General features: G+C 44.1%; 1 protein-coding gene across 4 annotated transcripts in view; it reads left to right on the top strand.

Moving 5' to 3' along the window:
- The window catches only part of Zfyve26 (zinc finger, FYVE domain containing 26), a 63,595-nt gene that overhangs the window by 2,580 nt on the left and 39,918 nt on the right, over window positions 1-21,097 (top strand). For 3 of the 4 annotated variants that reach the window (XM_013521979.1, XM_013521978.1, XM_005399063.2), the window contains 14 exons: window positions 1,280-1,358; window positions 5,825-5,914; window positions 6,518-7,040; window positions 7,675-7,805; window positions 8,745-8,909; window positions 9,064-9,152; window positions 10,058-10,221; window positions 11,347-11,541; window positions 12,885-13,493; window positions 13,703-13,789; window positions 16,183-16,251; window positions 16,602-16,753; window positions 18,893-19,094; window positions 20,319-20,582. In XM_013521979.1, the coding sequence (XP_013377433.1) occupies window positions 1,280-1,358; window positions 5,825-5,914; window positions 6,518-7,040; window positions 7,675-7,805; window positions 8,745-8,909; window positions 9,064-9,152; window positions 10,058-10,221; window positions 11,347-11,541; window positions 12,885-13,493; window positions 13,703-13,789; window positions 16,183-16,251; window positions 16,602-16,753; window positions 18,893-19,094; window positions 20,319-20,582 (2,819 nt within the window). Of the gene's footprint in view, window positions 1-1,279; window positions 1,359-5,824; window positions 5,915-6,517; window positions 7,041-7,674; window positions 7,806-8,744; window positions 8,910-9,063; window positions 9,153-10,057; window positions 10,222-11,346; window positions 11,542-12,884; window positions 13,494-13,702; window positions 13,790-16,182; window positions 16,252-16,601; window positions 16,754-18,892; window positions 19,095-20,318; window positions 20,583-21,097 lie in introns of those variants that run through there. The other variant, XM_013521980.1, reaches the window with a different exon arrangement.

A 21,097-nucleotide genomic window follows, 5' to 3' on the forward strand; every position in this document is an offset into this window, starting at 1 on the left:
GCATCTTGGGTGCTTTGTTCACCTGGATATGTTCAATGACCAGGGAATCTACATCTAAACCCTTAAGTTCAGCATTACTCTCTGTATTTTTAAGCATGTGCAGCAAAAATTCAGCACTTTTTTTGGCCACCGACCCTGTGTCCAGCCCCACTGTTTGGCCTGGGCACACCTACCAACGCCACCATTGTAACGCCTGAATGGCACACACTGCTTCTTTAATGTGACATCCTTTAGATACTTGGTGGCCTTTCTGATATGCATACCCTTGATGGCCTGGGCAGTTTCACGAGTGTTCTTAAAGTGAACACGAAGATTTGAGCCCCTGGATTTGCATGTCACATTTTGTGGGGTTTTCTGGGTCGAGAGAGTAGCGAACCATTTTCGCAGGTCACCTCAGGCCGCTTACAGGAAGAGAGAATTACACATTCTTATAACTTTATTTCATACGGATAAAAATAATTTTTTATGACTTCCTTTTTTTTATATTTGATTCATTCTATGTTCAAGAGTATTCTTTAGATAGCATTAGCTAATATGGTTTTCTTTGTACTATTATGTTTTAAAACAACACTAAAAAAGGCACAGTGGCATGTGCCTGTAGTCCCAGCTACTGAGAAGGATGAGGCAAAAGGCTCACCGGAACCCCGGAGTTCCAGATTAATCTAAGTAACACAGCAAGACACCTCAAAAAAAATAAAAAAGGAGGATATGCAGGTGGGATTGAAACTGTTTATAAAAGCTATCAGATCTGTTCTGGCATTGATATTTTGTGTTTGGTTTTTTTTGTTTTGTTTTGTTTTCTGGTACCGGGGATCGAACTCACGACCTTGTGCTTGCCAGGCAGGCGCTGTGCTGCTGAGCTAAGTCCCCAGCCCCTTGGCATTGATATTTTAATGAACTATCATATGCAACTGAAAATCTCTCATTAGGACTTGCCTATTCAGACGACAGGGTCTCACTATGCAGCTCAGGCTGGTCTTGAGCTCACTTTGTAGACCAGGCTGGCCTTGAGTGCTCAACGATCCTCCTGCCTCAGCCTCCCGAGTCCTGGGATTAGAGGTGTGCGCCACCACGCCTGACCTGTTTTGTTTTGTTTTGTTTTGTTTTGTTTTGATACTGGGAGTTGAACTAAGGACCTTGTGCTTGCCCAGGCAGGCACTGTGCCGCTGAGCTATATCCCCAGCCCGTCAGGATTAAAATAGTCTAAGAGTCAATTCTAAGTTTTGGATTACAAAAGAGAAAATATCTGTAGAAACTCCTTTCTTTTCACCTTTTTCAGATGTGGGCAGGACATCAGCCCCCAAAGATTAGCGTGGCTCTGGCTTCTTGTACTGGAAAAATGGTTGGCCCAGGAAAAGGTAAGAGGTTTTACATTTAAATTTTCCCAAGGCCAAGACAGAGAAGAACTTAGAGTGGTTGTGGGATTTCCCTTCTGTCTTTTACTTCCTTTATTGCAAAGTAGGTCCTATTGCTTCTCAATGTTGACAATAACGATTGTTTAAATTCTTACTGTCTCCTTACATAAATTCATCATTAACTTACTAACATACATTGTCATTTAATACCATTTGAGGTTATGCCATTTCATTAAATACTACTATGAGTCTGTGCCTACAAAGAGCTTTGTAGAACTCATTGAAAGTGACAAGATACCAAATAAAATATGAGCCCATAACATTTGGATCTATTCAACAATAGGTTTATTGAGAAAAAGGCCAAGTCCAAGCCTGGCTTCTCTTCTGAAAATCTCATTTTCGCTAGTCCAAAACACTGAAATATCTTACAGGTTGAAGTTCCACTATAGTACTTTGATAATTCACATGGATTGAAAAATTGCCAGATATCAAAACATGGTGAGCAAATTAATAGTGAGAGAAAATGGATGAAGAAGTGTGTTTTGTTTGTTTGTTTTATTTTAAGGAAATAGCCTGCTAAAAGCTTTTTTACAGTGTTTACTACAGACGAGCTCCATTAATGGAATTTCTGAGATAATTTCATACTTAACCTCAGATTTTAAGATTTAAGTAAGGAACCATCATTAGCCCAAGGGTATACCATAAACTCATGGAGCTGAAACCAAAATCTTTTTTGTTGTTGTTGTTGTTGTTGTTGTTTTGAGACAGGGTCTCACTATACAGTTCAGGCTGGCCTTGAGCTCACTTTGTATCCAGGCTGGTCTCAAACTCCTAACGATCCTCCTGCCTCAGCCTCCTGAGTACTAGGATTACAGGTGTGCACCACCACGCCTGGTTAAACCAAAATCTGAATCCCAGTCTTCTGCTTTTTCTATCTCAATATTATTTTTTAGCTTACATAGACTAGAAAGAAATTGTTTCTTAAATGTTGATCATTTAGCCGGGTGTGGTGGCGCACGCCTGTAATCCCCCGCACTCGGGAGGCTGAGGTAGGAGGATCATTGGGAGTTCAAGGCCAGCCTGGGCTACAAAGTGAGCTTAAGGCCAGCCTGAACTGCACAGCAAGACCCTGTCTCAAAAAGACAAAAAAAAAAAGTAAAATATCATCATTTAGCCTAATTTTTCTTATTGTTTTCACTCCCTTCAGTCACCAGGATTAATTTTTTTAGTTCCATTTTTGCATGGCACGTGTCTTTCACAGAGCTGTGAAGGATAACAGAAATTACTGACCTAATACATCTCTTCTCCAGGCTGTACCTCAGTGTCTAGGAAAGAGAAATGTCAGGAACACTAGGAGAGGGAGGAAAAAGAAGCAAGATGAAAGAAACTACAATGAAACCCAGGATAACTGAGTGAGATTTAAAAGAAACAATTGAGCTTAAGGTGAAATACTTTATCTGCAATAATATTTTCAAAGAAAATAAGTCCTGTCACTGACTCAGGGTCTCTCTAATGCAAGCATGGAATTTGTCAAACCAAACGAACTTCCCCTCAGCAGAGGAGCTGCGTCCGTGGTGCTGATGTTGCTCTTTTTCTGTACAGTTGCTCAACCGTGGAGAGCAGTGGATTTCTCTCCCCTGTCTCCTCAGCACAAACTAAGAGTTGTTCTTGTTTTGTCACAGATGATTCGTTCTTTAAAGCCTGCTTATTTAATCAGTTGTGGAAATATTTTTGTTGCTCAGAGAGGCAGGGAGTATAAGGACCAAGACTGCCCATGTATTCTCCTTGTTGTTGTTTGATTGCTTTTTATTTCTTGAGACAGGGGCTCACTATGTAGTGCAGGTTGGCCTCAGACTCATGGTGATCCTCCTGCCTCAGCCTCTCAAGTGTTGGGAATACAGGCATGCACCACCATTCCCAGCTTCTACACATGTGTTCTTGGAGTAGTTCTACATTATCCTAGAGTTGCCTTCATCTAGGAACTTGGTAGTTGCCTCTTCTTTCCAGGCTCTCACCTTCTGCCCAAATCTTGCTTTTTAATTATTGATTGAAGCAGTGATTCTATTTTTCCTTTCCTTCATTTGCCTTCTGCCTTTTACAGTGATTTATCCCTACATACGTAAACATGTATACAAAACTTTAGCTGCAGGAATATTTGTTGCTTTGCTTCTAATAGAAGAGAACTTGGAACAACCCCCATGTTCGTAGGATACAGGAGTAGTTAATATATGGAAGAGTATATATGAAACATTGTGCCAGTATTCAAATATAATACATAAGAAAATATAAGATGGGCATGGCGGTGCACTCCTGTAATTCCAGCATTGGGGAGGCTGAGGCAGGAGGATTGCTGGGAGTTCAAAGCCAGCTTGGGCTACATAGTGAGACCCTGTCTCAAAAAAAAAAACAAACCAAAACCAAAAAAATTATATGGTAAGTAAATTTTCAGTGACCTGAAAGGATGTTCACACTTCATAAGGTGAAAAAACAGTTTAGGAAAAAGTACATTTGATAAACAGGCGCAGAAAATGGCCCAATGGGCTTAGGCTACATCATTAATAGTAGTTCTACTTCGTTGGGAAGCTATATAGCTGTATATTTTTTTTAAGTGTACATATTTGTATATTCTTATTTTTTCCCACTGAACTTGCCTTGCCCTTACAGCACGGAAATCTGTGCTTAGAAACATTAAGCAAAGTCTTGACTGTTGGGTGAATGTTAGTCTTTTGTGATCCTGAATATGCTTAAAGTAATTTCACCAGTAAAATAAACATAACCTGACTAGACCTTAGGATTCTAGACAGTGTTAAAATCTTAACCAGACTACAGGGGCCTGCGTCGTAGATTTCTTCCCTATTCCTTCCTCTTATCCTCAATAGAACACTAGCCAGTCACCTTCAGCGTCTCGGCATGAATTTTCCACCAACCTGTAATCATTAGTATTGTGCAAGCATTCACATGACACTGGTGCGTATTAGGGAAGGGCGTGGTCAGACTAAGCCTCGGGGCCAACAAGGCATTAGGGGCCACATGGATGGAGGAAATGTGATCTCGTGTTATAACTGGTGCATATACACACGCTAATTCGGTGCTTTTAGCATCCAATAAAACTCATCTTTGAGAAGCTTTACCCAGAGGCCTGATTTACAGATGTCTCTGACTTGCTGTTTGTCAGCGTTAGCCTCAGACTCTCATTTTTGAGTTGTAAGTAGGAGTGGGCGAGGGAAGTTACTGGGCAGCAGGCAGGTGTGGGGAAGTCATCAGCTCTCTCTGTTTCTGCGTTAGACCATGCTGACGGCCCATCTCACTACCAAACTTAGGGGTCAGCTGTGCGGTGGGGTCCCAGCTGCTTAGCATGGGGCAGCAGAAGGTCATTTAAGCTCATGCATTAAAGACCAACCTGGGCAAAAAAGTGAGACCTCATCTCAGAGAAACAAAAACAAGTTTTCTTTTGGGCTGGGCTGTGGATTCACAATAGAGTCCTTGCCTGTCATGGGAGAGGCCCTAGGTTGGATCCCTAGGACTGCAAAAAAGTAGGGGGTCACTTTTTCCTTTCCATGTTTAGAGTAACTGAAAAGCCTTGCTAACTATTTCACCTAATAAAGATAATTTTTAAACCATGTAACTATGTGCCATAGGTTTATTTGATCAGAAACTAAATGAAAAGTAAAATTACGTATAACTGTTCAGTAAACATTAGAAAATATTAAATCCCACTCCCTTTACTTTTTTCTACAACTCATATAGAAAAGATAGTTAATACCAAAAACAGGTTTGGACCAAAAGAGGGTTCTAGGAGCCATACCCTGCCAAGCTTACCTGTACCTGGGTATTTTGGACACAACAAGGGGCTGGGGGTTTGGCTCAGAGGTATAGTGCCTGCCTGACAAGCATGAAGTCCTGAGTTCGATTCCCGGTACCCCACCACCACCAAAATTTGCCGGCTGTAGTGACACACGCCTGTAATCCCAGCACTCAGGAGGCTGAGGCAGGAGGATTGCTTCAAGTTTGAGGCCAGCCTGGGCTACATAGTGAGTTGTAGCCCAGCCTGAACTACATAGCGAGACCCTGTTTCAAAAAGACAAAAAAAGAAAACCAAAAAAAGACACAGCAAAAGAGATTTCCTGGGGGAAAGCTCAAATGATAAAGAAAAAGGTCACACTGAAAAAAAAAAAAAAAGCATACAAATGTAATAATTAAATTGAAATATAAAAAAGCAAAATCTTTTAAAAAATCACATGAAATTAATAAACCTTTGAGTTTAGGGCTAATCAGTGTGGGCTTTACATATTGGTTTTTGACCAAGTTTAACTTTGTTTATAAAGTATCTGAAAACATCAAGAAATTTAGTGGTTTAAAATGCTTTATTTTAGAAAAGTAGAAGCCATCAGACTATCAGGACAGACACATTTACTTACAATGTGTTAAAGTATGTGCCTAATCTCTGTGCTTTCTTACAATTCTTTTAGAAGTTACTCCCACCTGTTTACCAGAGAAAACTTGAGTTTCTTTTTCTGTCAGAAGACCTCCAGAATAACATTCCAGAGGACATCCTTAAGGTGAGAGAGAACCTTTGGGCCACCTGAGCAGTCACTCAACAAGCTCAGCTTTCTGCAACCCAGCAGAGATAGGTCTCTAAGACATCAGCTCTACTTTGTTCTCAGAGAAGGTCTGGTAGAGGCCCCTTTGAGAGGAGTTTAGAGTTTGGGTAAACTTACCTGGTTTTAGAATACTTGAGGGAGATTGTCCAACTATAACAAGTACTTGTCCAAGTACTAACTATAAGCACTCAGGAAGTTGAGGCAGGAGGATCAAAGCCAGTTTGGGCTACATAGCGAGACCCCGTCTCAAAAAAAGTATTAGATTTAGCTACTGATTAAAGACTTTCTTCATTTCACATGGAAGAAATACTGTCCTAGTGACTTTTCTCATTGCTGAAAGAAAATACCTGACATCCAAATTTAAAGGAAAAAAGGAGTTGCCATAGTAGTTAAGTAGTTAATGTTGTTGTAAGAGTTAATTTGATTCTTCTGTGTAAAACGCCTAGCTCAGAGCCAGCACATACTAAGCCTTACAGAAGTGTTTGCTACTGCATACAAGTCACATGCTAGACATGGCTAACACCCCCATCCCCACTGCCACCTCTCTTCTTCTCTACCTAGGAGCTGTATGAGATTGTAGCACAAGGCACATTAGCCCCCGCGCCTGACGCAAGTCAGAGACAGGAGAGCTGGACCCCTCGGCTCACCTCCGAAGCTGTCTCTGTGCTCTGGGACCTTCTAAGGCAGGCTCCCCAGCCAGCACAGGCGCTGCTGGAGCTCCTGCTTGGGGAAGATGACGGCACCAGCCTCTGTCATTGGCCTCTGCAGAAGGCACTGGTGGGCCTTATTCGAAAGGCACTGCAGGCTCTGCACGGGCCTGCCTCTGGGGCCCCTGGGGACACTGATGCCATCTACAGAGCGCTGCGGACTCTGCGTTGCCCTGCAGAGTCCCCTGGGCCTGAGTTGCGTGTCCTGTGTGAGGAGCTCCTGGAGGCCTGCAGGACCGAGGGAAGTCCCCTAAAGGAGGAGCAGGTGCTTGGCTGCCTGGTACGCAAGGCTGGACGGGGCTTGTTGTCCCTCTATGGCCACACCTATGCAGAAAAGGTCGCAGAAAAGCCACCAAGGGCCACCACGTCTGGGAAAGGTATGTTCCGTTCTTCATTTTTTGTGTGCTTTTTTCTTGTTGTTTGTCGTCTTTTTGAGACAGGGTCCCGCTATGCAGTTCAGGCTGGCCTTGAGCTCACTTTGTAGCCCAGGCTGGCCTCAAACTCGCAAGATCCTCCTGAGTGCTGGGATTACAGGCGTGAGCCGCCACGGCCGGCCCTTTTTCTGTGCTTTGGTAATTCCAGTATGCCCAGCCTCTCTGAAGTTCCCCTCGACCAGCAATGCAAACCTTGTAGAGCTTTCAGTGATAACAAACGGGCCGCTGCAGCACGCATCCCACAGGTTTGCCACCGCTGCTCTAGACTGATGCTCACTTGTTCGGGACCCTCATAGAGCAGCTAAGCAGAAATGGGTTAGATTCTTACACGTTTTACCCATTACCCAAGACAGAGTGATGTGGGGGGCGGAGAAGAGATGGGGGGGAAAGAACAATAAAAACAGTAGCTTTGCAGAAGCTCCTGAGAGAAGTAAGATGTCTTTAAGATAAAGCATAGGAAACCTGGTTTCAGTTTTTTAAACAGCCTACTCTCACATCAGTTGGTTTTTCAAATGGGCTCTGGCTTAGAAAAGAAGAGCTCATGATGTCCCGGTAACCATTTCTGGTTTGTGTTCAGTCTCCCCGGATCATCCAGAGCCTGAGCGGACAATGCTGACCTTGTTCTCCACCCCCAACCCAGCCCAGGCTTGGAAAGTGGCCTTTTTCTACTGCCTGAGCAACAGCAAGCACTTCCTTGAGCAGATTCTGGTAGGTCGAGCTTACTTATTCTCCATCACAAAAGGATTCTGAACTCTGCCTGGGCTTTTCCATTCCTCACCTCCCTGTCACTCATTTATTTGACACAAGCACCCTGATTAGTGGCAAGTCACTGGTTCCATCCATCCCACAATCCCACAGGAGAGGAGGCTGGGAACCAGGACCATTCATAACCACAGTTGTATCACTTTATGTTGGCCTTTTGGCAGGAAACAAGATATTGGGTATGTCTCAGCTTCCTGAAAGGTATAAGAGAAAAAACCATGGCAGCACTGCATGATATAACTGATGGGAGAATTACTCTAAATTTTTCCTTTTTTTTTTTTTGACTTTTTGAGACAAGGTTTTGCTATGCAGTTCAGGCTGGCCTTGAACTCACTTTGTAGTCTAGGCTGGTCTCGAACTCACAACAATCCTCCTGCCTCAGCCTCCCGAGTGCTGGGATTACAGGCGTGTACCACCACGCCTGGCTAAATTTTTCCTTTTGAACTGGGCATTCTGACACACACCTGTAATCCCAGCACTTGGGAGGCTGAGGCAGGAGGATTGCCATCAATTTAAAGCCAGCCTGGGGTACATAATCAGTTCAAAGCCAGTCTGAACTATATAGCAAGACTCTGCCTTAAAAAACAAAAATACATTTTTCCTTCCAGAGTGCAACTGAACTTAATTTAGCAGCTATTTCTGGATCTTGTCCTGTGTGTTGTATACTGTGCTGGGAGCTGGGATTATAACAGAAGTCATTCTTGCCTATGAGAGCTTCCATTATGGTCTTGTGCTTCTATGAACATTTATTGCTTGCCACTGCCCACTTGGTGGTTATCAGAAATCTCCCCACTAAACTCAGTAGCTTCTTCCCCTAACGAGCAGCGTGATGGAACGCCCTCCTAGTGCACAGAGCGGCCTACCGCGGCCTTCTTCGGCTTACAGGTGACAGCACTAACGCTGTTGAAAGAGGAAGACTTCCCAAGCCTTGGCTGCCTGCTGGATAGGGAGTTCAGGCCTCTAAGGCACCTGCTCGTGCTCCTTGGCTGGACACACTGCCAGAGCCTCGAGTCAGCAAAGAGGCTGCTCCAGACACTACACAGGCCCCAGGTAACGCTCACTGCTAACCCTGTGCCGTGGGCGCTCCATCAGCGAGTGCCCTGAGGCTTTGTGATTGGGAGAATGGGAGAAGCAGAATGGGAGGTTGGTCCCAATGTCCGATGTCAGATACCTGAGTGAGCATCTTCTTCCTCCTGTTGACAAGGACCAAGGCTGCGATGAGCTTCTCAGGGACGCCTGTGACGGACTGTGGGCCCACCTGGAGGTCCTGGAGTGGTGTGTGCAGCACAGCAGGTACGGGTCTGGATGGTCAGCCCCTTCCCACCGCCCGGCACACCTGACCCCGTGCTCCACGTGTCCTACAGTGAATATTTTGAGGCGATGACGTTGACCAGTCATGAATGATTGTTCCAGCTATTAAGCTGGGGGGAAAAAAAAAAACCTAAGTTAATGATTATCTTCTCTACAACATCAGAGCATAACCAGAGGCAATTTCAGGGTGACAGTAATAAACACAACAATAGCTCACATTTCCTAAGCACTAGCGATAGGCCAGGCAATGCTCTAAGTCCTACACCTGGATAATCAGACCTCTCTGCAACTGTATGAGGTAAATACTGATACTATCTTTATTTGAGAGGTAAAACAGCTGAAGCCTGGCGGTGTTAAGTAACTTGCCCACAATTACATAGCAAGTGTCATCCGCGTCCTTAGTCATACATTATCCTGGATCATACTTTGGTTCAGCAAATGCTCACTGAACTGTGTGTGAAGCCCCACGTTTCCCTGAGTACAGCCTGGCTCTGGGTTGCTGTCTTGTTCTTCACCCACCTCACCAGCACTTTCTGAAGTAGAACAGGTGGAGGGGGAAGTGGTGAAGGGGCCTTGCTCAAAGTAACCCCAGCGGAGCTTATGTCAGTTCAAAGCTAGGGAGAGTATAGAAATTGGGAAATTGAAACTGCAGGCCCTTTCTAGACCCTACTTACCAGAAAGGCCCCTTCTGGGTCCTCTCTGGACAGATGTACCTCCCTGAGGATAAATACACGAGAGGCTCTACCCCAGACCTACTCAAAAGTAGAGACTGAGGAAGTAAAACTGGTGTTATGGGCCTGAGAAGAATGAAAGGAAATAAAGACGAGCTTTCTGCAGGACAATAATATAGCTGCTTCTCCTTCCATCCGCCCAACTTCCGCTTTCAGCAACTCCATACCAAAGAGAGATCTCCTGTGTCATTTACATGGCGGAGACAGCCACTCAGTGCTCTACTCTCTCCATCACCTTACCAACCTTCCAGCCCTCAGAGAGGAAGAGGTTCTCAAGCTCTTACAGAAGGTGCCGGCCAAGGACCTCCAACAAGAGCACGGTGAGGTGCTGACAGAACAATCTGGCCAGGATCCCCTTCTGCACATATTTCTTCCGATGGAAGATTTGTCTAGATGTGATCACTGGGCTGTCTGTCAAGAAAGTGGTCCAGCAGGTGTCCTCCAAATGAGTGCTATTAGATCAAGGGATATCAGGCTGGTCCTCCCCGTTCTGGGTGAGGCGTAGGGAATCTCATGGGCACAGTCCCACATCCTTTGTCCTGTGGAATGATCTCAGAAGCCACCGGCACACCCTCATCCCAGTGAAACAAAATTAGGACCTGACATCTGCATTCATAGCCTTGTCCTTAGAAATTTTTGAGGGACGGTTTCATGTCATAAGCTCTCCCACAGCACAAAAGTGGGCCCTCCTTCCTCTCCCATATCACCTTCATACGCTATTGAAACAGATCAAGAGGTATGGACAAAAGATTTACCTGAAACAGTAACATTTTAACTGTTAATCTTTGCTTGAAATTCAAAACCCTATTTACAAGCCCAGTCTTTTTGCTGTCAAAATCATACCATAGCGTAGTCACAGCCTGCCATACAGACCAGGGATGCATATGTTTGAGAGAAACAGTCTCTCTTGTATGGCAATAGGTATTTCCCAGCCTGGATGCTGCTCTGCTTTTATTTCAAAAGGACCTACAACTGATTGCAAAATCAGTGTTATCATATTCTGTGTAATTTTCCTGGAAAGATCAACAACTTGTTTAAGAGATTTCCTACAGGAACTAAGACTCTGGCCTTAACGTGCACATACACAGCCCTCCAAAGAAATATTTTAAGTGTGACCCCTGGTGACTTGTGGGGATACACTTAGAACTTGAACTTGAGAAAAGCAAAAATGGAGCAATAATAGGGCTGGGACTAGGGTGTAAAACTTGACCCTGGGTGACAGTGGCATGTAGAGGCATGAGATGTGTAGGTTCATGGAGAAAAGGAAGCAAAGGGGACAGAAAGTTGATGTTGGTTAGAAGAAAGACCTGGAAGGGGTGGAGATCAGATTCACAGAAAGGAGGAGGATAAGAACCTACAAGTACATCCTCTCCCTGTTCAGCCATGCTGGCTGCTTAGGCTGAAAGAATTAACTGAAGTTCTGCCTGCTTCTCTCTACAATTCAGATTCTGCTGGTGCCCTGGTTCCCGAGCACTTGAGTCAGTGTCAGAATCTGACCCTCTACCAGGGCTTCTGTGCCATGAAGTATGCCATCTATGCCCTCTGTGTGAACTCACACCAGTACTCCCAGTGCCAGGACTGCAAAGACAGCCCCTCTGAGGACCCGGCCTTGGCCGCAGAGGACTCTGTCCCCTCCCCAGGTACGGCACCCCCCACCCCATCCCTGGCACATTGCTGGCAAGGCCTGTCCCAGTGGGTGCTTTGGGTGGCTGCCCTTTCTCACCATAACTGAGATGGCTTTGATTTTATGGAGTTGAGTAATAATGCCATCCATTTACCAGCTCAATGAAACAAGTGAATTGCTTATGATTGCCTAGAGCAGTGATGGTAAACCTTTCAGAGCGTTCAATGATACAAACAGCCTGCTGCAGCACGCGTGCCATAGGTTCTCCATGACTTTTTTTTTTTTTTTTTTTATCTTTTTGAGACAGGGTCTTGCTATGCAGTTCGGGCTGGCCTTGAGCTCACTTTGTAGCCCAGGATGGTCTCGATCTTGCAGTGATCCTCCTGCCTCAGCCTCCCAAGTGCTAGGCTTACAGGAGTGTGCCACCACGCCCATTTTTTCTTTAACTATGATCCACAATAACAGTGTCATTTCACATCACACCCCAGTTTGTGCCTAGGTATACAGTTTGTGTGTTTATGTGTCCAAATGTGTGTGTGGTGTATAAACAAAGTTTTAAACAATACTTACTTTTCCAAACAGAACACATTTGAGATTATTTTTCTGTCTTTTGTTCTATTTCATTTTTTAATTGTAAACCCGTAAGATAATTTTGTAGGTTACATTATCCAGTGTGGAGGTAGAAACTTAATGTCCTATTGCTCTCATTTTTTTTTTAGCCTAAATTCCTTAACTTACCTTCTATGAGTGCTCAGCTCCTTGTTACTTCTAGCTTTAGAATAGCCCTTTACCTCTGAGCATGGTCATTTTTTTGTCTACTGAGTGTTTCATAAGAGATCTAAGCAGCCTGTGATCACCTTTAATTTAGTTTTTTTTTTTTTTTCACTTTTAATTTAACAATGGGATTACAATAGAATAAAGAATAAGGAGTCCACATGCTGCCTTCATTCCTGGAACTGAAATATGGACTATCTGTCAGAGATGAAGAATAATATCACATTTATTGTTTTTTGTTGGAGGGATGTTTATACTGGGAATCGAATTCAGGACTTTGCGCTTGCCAGGCAGGCGCTGTGCCACTGAACTATCTCCCCAGCCCTATCACATTTAAAAAGTGAAAACAAATGAGTGTTCAGGGAGCTCTACTTTTTAATTAAAATAGCAGAATATTGCTGCCAATCATGAAGAGACACGGCTGCGTAATCACTTGTATTTCTTTCTTCCCTCATTCCCTTAGTCATTAAACACTGCATGAGTTAAACTTGTGAGAAAGTTGTGAGTCTGGCAAGGAATAGTCCTAATCTCTGTCTTCCCTTTCCTTCTCTTCCCCTGCCTTTTCTCTCGCACATGCTTCTTTAGGTGCTTCACGTCTCTTCTCGACTTACCTGGCCAGGTGTCAGCAGTATCTGTGCAGCGTCCCTGACTCTTTGTGCCTGGAACTTCTAGAAAACATCTTCTCATTGCTCCTCATCACCTCTACTGATCTTCACCCAGAGCCTCACCTGCCTGAAGACTATGCTGAGGATGATGACACCGAGGGGAAAGGCCCCTTGGCTTTGAGGTCTCCATCAGAAAGCCCTCAGCATGCAGGACAGCCTGAGAGGAAGTCAGAACGGGGTTCCCTTGGAGCCCCCAGGAACCTGGCTCATACAGTACCAAGCTGTCTAAAAGCACAGTCCGAAGACAGCTCCCCAGGGCCCCATAGCAATTTTTTGGATCTAAAGCACTTTACTAATGGTATCAATGGATTCCTGGCTGATGAGTTTGCAATGGGGGCCTTCCTTGGGCTCCTCCAGGAGCAGCTGGATAAGATCAGTGGCCACAGCCCCCCTGATAAGGCAACGCTTCTGGAAGGCCAGAGCTGCACAGGAAGCAGAGATGGACTGCAGAGCCGCCTGTACCAGTTTTCTAAGGTTCTTTCTGAGGCCCAGTGGAGATATAAGGTGATAACAAGCAACCAGGGCTCAGGTGAGAGAAGGGAGCAGAACTGGTAGGCCCAGAAAGTGGGGAGGGAGAAGAAATGAGGGACAGAGGTAGAACTGCATGACAGTCACACCCTAATGCAGGGCATATCGCCATAGCAGCCATGTCTCGGATATCAGCGCATCATCGGCTTCCTGCCTCCCCAGGCGGAAGGTCACACCCAAGTTGATCACTCCTTATATTTGCTATTTCAGAGGAGCCACTTTCCCGAAGGTACCTGCCCATTGCCACACGGCACTCTAGTCTCCGCAGGGGTCGTCGGACAAGAAGGAGCAGGGCAGGTAATCTGAGGAGCTCTCGCCCCGTATCTTGCTTTCTCTCATATGCCAGGCAAGAGTATATTACCAGTTGTCTAATATCCTTTAAGGTAGAGCTCATGGTCAAACAGAAGTGCTGTAAGAATATCCTAGTCCCACTCCCCTAAGTTAACTCTTAAGTAATCTTCCAGAAATTCTCCATGCAGTACAAACATACTATATATATCCTTCCATGTATACAGTGTGTGACGATGATGATGACAGATAGATGATTGGCAGCTTGTTTTTTCAGTTATATCCAGTTATATATACAGATGTGTCATGCTATATATTGAAATTTTCCCCCTCTCACTTTATTTTATTTATTTATTTATTTATTTATTTTTGTCTTTTTGAGACCGAGTCTCACTATGCAGTTCAGTCTGGCCTTGAGTTCACTTTGTAGCCTAGGCTGGTCTCAAATTCACAGGGATCCTCCTGCTTCAGCCTCCTGAGTGCTGGGATTATAGGTGTATGCCAGCACACCAGGCTTCCTCCTCTTACTTTAAATGCTGCTTACTATACCATGTTATATAACGTTCATAAATATGTTCTTGAACATTTAAGTTGTGTCCAGTTTTTTACTATTAAAAAGCAGTGCTAGCCAAGCATGATGGTACATTCCTATAATCCCAGCTACTCAGGAGGCTGAGGCAATTTAATAAGACCCAGCCTGGGCAATTTAACAAGACCCTGTGTCAAAATAAGATGGCCGAAATTGTAGCTTAGCACTAGAGCACTTGCCTAGAATGTGGGAGGCCCCTTGTTCAATCCCCAGCAGTGAAAAAAATTTTTTAAAAAAAGCTATAGAAAATAATCTTGCACATATCTGTGAATACTTATGTGAGTTTAGGACAAAGCAGAATTGCTAGGTCAGTGGTGTTTTTACATTAAATTAAAATTACCACCTTGCCTAAAAATGTAAACTGATTTATATTTCTATCAGCTGTATGTAATTTCCTATTTACACATATAGTAGTCAACAATGAATAATACCAGAATTTCAAAAATCTTTACCAGTATAACTAATACAATAATGATGTTTGACTGTTTAATATTAACTTTCTGTAGTTTGATTGAGATTTTTTTTTCAAACATTTATTAGCTGTATATATTTTTGTGTGAGTTGCCTAATCATATGTAAGGTCCATTTTTCTGGTGGGTTCATCTTTTTTGTGGAACTACAGAAAGCTTTTTATGCATTAATGAAACAGATTGCCATTATGTGCTATAACTTTTTCTCTATTTTGATTTTTGACTAAGTTTTCTTTGAGAAATTTAATACAGTATCATTACGCAGAAGTGCTTCTTAAATTTTTAGATACTCAAATTTCCATTCTGGCTTTTGGTGCCAATATTTTACATGATTAACAAGAAATAATAAGAGTTTCCTATGTGCTGAACAATAATACTTGGTATCAAAGATGAATGAAGCGTGAACAAAGCCTTTGCCTCTAAAGAATGTGTAAATCACTTGAATATCCAGTACACATGACAAACTAAACTGAGGTGCTACCTGGAGACAGAAGAAACCTCTCAGAAGGGAACACCAGCCTACAAAAGTCAGGCAAAGAGATTACATGAAATTGGTTCCTGAACTGAGCTCCTAAAAAATGAATACTCAGCAGCAAAGTGGCAATAAGAAAGGTGAACATATTAGGTAGGGTGGAGGGTGCCATGTGAGAAACGTGGAAAAACTTTACAGATGGTTGCTAAGGCCCTGAAGCTGCTCAAGTAATTGGTTTGGGTCAGAAGGCAGTTTGCATTCACTAGACTTACCCGAGAGTTAAAACCCATGTCTCTTTCTCATAGCTGCCTACTCCTTCTAAAGGGCAGCCCAGTGAGCCAAGGGCGCTCCCTTGCATAGGCCGATACAATCCTCACGAACCATACTAAGAGACAGTGAGTCTCCATTGGCAAGCTTTAGCACTCCCAGAAAGCTTTTCTTCCGGGCCTTTGAGTGTGGTGGTCTTCGGCAGGCCAGGCCTCGTGCTTTAGTTCCCTACCTTTTCAAGTCTGAGAATACCCTTTTCTTTATGTCAAAAAACACTGAGACCCTTTGTATCCTGTTACTTCCTGGTTGTAGTAGTTGTGATTTTGTTTTCTCAGACTATTGCCAGTGCTTATTGAGCACATGGCGACCATTGACCCCTAGAAATACCTGGAAAGCTCTTAGGGCTGTAAGACCCACAAGTTGAGGCCACTGGTACAGGCTGCAACCCAAATGAGCTCTGGGGCCCTATGGAACTTACCCTTTGCCCTTGAAAGAACAGCGTGCATGCCCATTATCCTTTTACTCTGTCTGGATCTTAACGTTCAGGCCAGCACTTTCTGCACCGTAAGAAGTTGATTGAGTTTCTTCTTCCTGATCCTTCTAGATGGCCGGGACAGAGGCTCCAACCCATCCCTGGAAAGTATGAGTAGTGAACTGAGCACAAGTACTTCAGGTATGTAGGTCCCAACCAGCTGCCAAATTCCAGCCTGTGTTTAAGAAAACTGGTGCTGCAGATGGCCAAACAGATTTCAGCTGGGAAAAGGAACTGCATGGTTTCACCCTCAGCTGGGGAACCCATCAGCAGAGAGAAACATGTGATTGCCCGGCAGAAGTGGCGGGTGCTACACAGGCCTGGTTTTCTGTGATGATAGCATAGGTTAGCCCTTCACTTGAGGAAAAATGAAGACCCTTTATGAGAAGGGTTTTGAGAAGGTAAGAGTGTGGTTGGAGGTAGCAGCCGTATGGTTTTCCTCAAGTTCTCTTGCTTCCCTGACTTCGCGTCCATGTCCTTGTGTTCCACAGAGGGCAGTCTGAGCGCTGTGTCTGGGCGGAATGAGCTGGAGAGCCGATCGCAGCCCCATCCTCAAAGTTCATTCCTCCCCATGATGTTCTCCCCACCGGAGTCGATGCTAGCATCCTGTATCCTCCGGGGGAACTTCGCAGAAGCCCATCAGGTGAGGGGAGCCTCTGCTGCACCTCATCCTAGTGAAGAATGCGAAGTCAGCCCCCAGGTGGCTGTGACCACCCCCCACCCCCCGGGCCTCGAGGAAAGCTCGATGCATGTGACTCCAGAGCTTCTCAGGAGCACTTGCAGAACAGCAAAGAAAGGAGCAGCAGAAGGGAGAGGGCGCGTGTTCAGATCCAGTCCTCAGCACCGCAGATTCAGAGATGCTAAATTGTTTGTGTTCTTCACATAAACAGCGTCTTAACAAGGCAAAAGAAAATATTTAACCACAGTCTCCCACTTCAAATCACGGAGATGATTTTGTTTCTTTCTCTGTGCCCTGACTTGGAGCATGGCCACATTTTCATGTAGTTTAAAAATTGTCATGCAGACAATTGTCAGTAATAATGCCAGGCCAATATCTGAGAAGCAGAGGGGGCAGCAGAGTAGAATGTTGACGGTTCACTAACACTGGAGCTGTAATCAGGCTCTTCTTGGGCAGCGTGGTGCATACATAATCCCAGCTCCTTCGGAGGCTGAGGCAAACGGATGTCAAGTTGGAGGCCAATCTGGGCAATTTAGCATGATCCTGTCTCAAGGAGAAAAACAAAAGAATTTAAAGTGCTTCCTCTGATCATTTTAGGTCTCCTACTTTTTTTTTTTTTGTTAAGACAGAGTCTCGCTGTGCAGTTCTGGATGGCCTTGAGCTCACTTTGTAGCCCAGGCTGGCCTCGAATTTGCAACGATCCACCTGCCTCAGCCTCCCGAGTGCTGGGTGTGCTACCATGCCTCACTAGGTCTCCTACTTTAAGGATAATGATCATGATGATTCTTTGGGAAGATGGGACCTTCCCCAGGCTTTCTTCTTGTCCTTCTGTTTTTGTGATTCTATGGATGGAACCCAGGGTCTGGCACATATCTGCAAGCACCCACAACTTAACTACATACTCAGTCCTAAAATTGGGGTTTTTGGTTATTTGAGTTGCTTTTGTTGCTCCCCAGCCTTCCTTAAGCCCAAACATAAAGGAAATTGGCTGGGAGTCCCGTGACACTTCCTCAATGTCCTCCACCTCTCCCTTCCTTCAGCCTTGATTGATTGATTTATTTTTTAATAATAGCTTGATTTTTTTTAAGCTGGTCACAGAACAAGTTTTATGTATTTTAAGAAATAACCACAAAGTGTAAGCCAGAAAATAAAGTCACTTTTAACTTTATTGTATGGAACAACCGCCATTAAGGATACAGGGTATTTTTAGCCAATGTTTTTCCAAGATACAGGTGATTTTATATAGCCAAAATTATTTTAAATCTAAATTTTACATTGTGCTTTTTATATTATAATATATGCATTTACCTTGTAACTTTGAACTTAGTGACCTTATAGCAGTAGGATGAAGTAGCATTCTCCATTTTTCTTCTGACCAACACTTAGATTCTTTTCAACTTTGTTATAGTCATAATGTACTAGGGTGATCGCCTTTAAGCATAAGCTCTTCTGGATTAATCCCTTTAAAAACTTTCTCACAAAAAAATTACTTCCTCAGAAGACATTTTTAAAGCTGTAGCCGGGCGGGATGGTGCACACCTGTAATCCCAGCACTCGGGAGGCTGAGGCAAGAGGATCATTGCAAGTTCGAGACCAGCCTGGGCTACAAAGTGAGTCCAAGGCCAGCCTGAACTGCATAGCGAGACCCTGTCTCAAAAAGACAATAAATAAATAAATAAATAATAAGTAGCTTTATAGTTTATTGGTAAACTACTTTTCAAAACAATTATGACAGTTTAACTCTGTACTGCCCCCAGAGGATTCCTGTTTTGCATTTTGCTATTGTTTTACATACACAATAGTCTAGTTACCTAAATTGCTGGTTTACAGGTAAAGGCAAATATTTTCCTACATCTGTACTAGTCATAAATAATTCTTCTGAAGTTGTGTCTTTTACTGGGTCTCTGATGGTTTTCTTTACGGACCAGTTAAAAGTTATGAGTTATTTTCTTATTTGATCTACTGTTACAACATTCGGTGAATTTCTGACCGTACAAAGCAAATAACTTAGAGCTACAGTCTAATGATTTGGCTGGACTTCCTCTCTCTCCATTCCCTGACTCGGCTGGCCTACCACAGCCATGTTCTTCTTTTCCTTGACAGGTGGTCTTCATGTTCAACCTAAAGTCCTCACCCAGTGCCGGGGAACTAATGTTTATGGAGCGCTACCAGGAAGTGATCCAGGAGCTGGCTCGAGTGGAACACAAGATAGAAAACCAGAACTCAGACGGCACTAACAGCACCATTCGAAGAACTGGCAGTGGCCGTTCAACCCTGCAGGCCATTGGCAGCGCTGCAGCCGCAGGTCAGACTTCTCTGCTGCCACCGCAGGTGGTACGGTAGCTAGCTGGGGGTGGGAGGTGTAAGAGGAGAAATCACTGAAATCATAGGCTTTTCATAGTAGCAGGCAGAAACCCAAAGCAAGACATTTACCTTGGAAAACAGCAGTCCTGACACATTGAGAGTATTCTTTTAGCTGCACCCAACCTCCCTGACCAGGTGTTCACATACTTGCCACTAGAGGTGCTCCAGGAAGCTTGTCCTCTGACTTATACTATAGAGCATGAGCTGTTCCTACTATGCATTTTGTGGCTGCTATCTCAGGCTTCTAGAAGTGGTTGGAAATTTATTTCCTCTGCATGTAATTATTCAGCAATAAAATATGTTATTTCACTATTCCTGAAGTGAAGAAGTTGTGTACTAGCATTTATAGCCTGAGATCCACGTGTCTTGAGTCTTAGCTATGGCTGTACTGCCCCAAAGCCCATTTTCCATTATTTCTTGTCTCTTTTTTTTTTTTTCTCTTTTCTTTTTGACACAGGGTCTCGCTATGCAGTTCAGGCTGGCCTTGAGCTCACTGTGTAGCCCAGGCTGGTCCCGAACTCACAATGATCCTCCTGCCTCAGCCTCCTGAGTACTGGGATTACAGGCATGTGCCACCACGCCCAGTTTCATTATTTCTTGAAAGTGGAATCTTGTCCCACACTGTCACATCTGTTAGTGGTCTAGGCTCTTTATATCAAGTTACCATCAGACATTATTCCTTATATATCCTCCCAAGAATTTTCCATGCCTATATAAAAAATATGGGCACATCCTTTTTATATTTCTGTTGGAAATGTACTCTGCAAAAATACTGCTGTCTAACTTGCTTTTTTGGCAATGCATTGTAGAGATCTTTTCTGATCAGAATTTACAGATCCATTTCTTCTCAGACTGCTTTTACATCCAGTTTGAAAAAAAGGCTTCCTTCTTTTTTTTTTTTTTGGTACTGCGAATCGAACTCAAGACCTTGTGTGTCCCAGGCAGGCACTTATGCCTCTGAGCTATATACCTGGCCCACTTCCTTCATCCTGACATTCTGAATTTATTTTGCCTTTATCTTGATGCAATAAGAGTGCGGTATAATGGTGTTGCTAATATACATAGATCCTGTGCAGAGGAACCACAGTTTTAAAATAACTACTTCGCGTAATAAAAGTGACAGAGTCTTAATCCATTGCTCTTTCCTCCATTGCTGGGTGTCCAGGGATAGTATTTTACTCCATCTCTGATGTGACCGACAAGCTGCTCAGCACCTCCGGAGACCCCATCCCCACCCTCCAGGAGGACTTCTGGATCAGCACGGCTCTGACAGAGCCCAGCACTCCCCTGAGAGAGGTTCTGGAAGGCCTTAGTCCCCCCGCCATGGCTGCATTTGACCTCGCTTGCTCTCAGTGCCAGCTCTGGAAAACCTGTAAGCAGCTCTTGGAAACAGCTGAGCGGCGTCTGAACAGTAGCCTGGAGAGCCGGGGTGAGTGAGCTGTGTTAGCCTCACACCTGCATTCTGAGCTGAGGAGCCAGCTTCCTGAGAGGTGTGATCATCTGCACAAGAAAGTTGTTTTTAGGGAAAGGAGGACAAGAAAAACTTTACTAGTTATATGCACTCATGTCTAACCTGATGTCATAGAGTCTGTTGAAAGTCTCACCTTCTTAGAAAGCATAGCAGGCTGTAGTCATTTGGGAAAATTTTTTTCTAGTTTATCGTTAAATTCAAGGAAGCAATAAACATTGAAAATTGGTAAAAGTGAGAGCCGGGGGTAAAGCTAAGCTAAGAGCATGTGCTTAGCCCGCGTGAGGACCTGGATTCAATCCCTAGTACAAAAGTCTAAATAGGCCGGGCGTGGTGGTACACGCTTGTAATCCCAGTACTTGGGAGGCTGAGGCAGGAGGATCATTGTGAATTTGCGACCAGCCTGGGCTACAAAATGAGCTCACGGCCAGCCAGAACTGCATAGCGAGACCCTGACTCAAAAAGCAAAAAAAAAA

Source organism: Chinchilla lanigera, unplaced genomic scaffold (assembly GCF_000276665.1).
Source record: "Chinchilla lanigera isolate Chin_1 unplaced genomic scaffold, ChiLan1.0 scaffold00065, whole genome shotgun sequence".
NCBI lineage: Eukaryota > Metazoa > Chordata > Mammalia > Rodentia > Chinchillidae > Chinchilla > Chinchilla lanigera.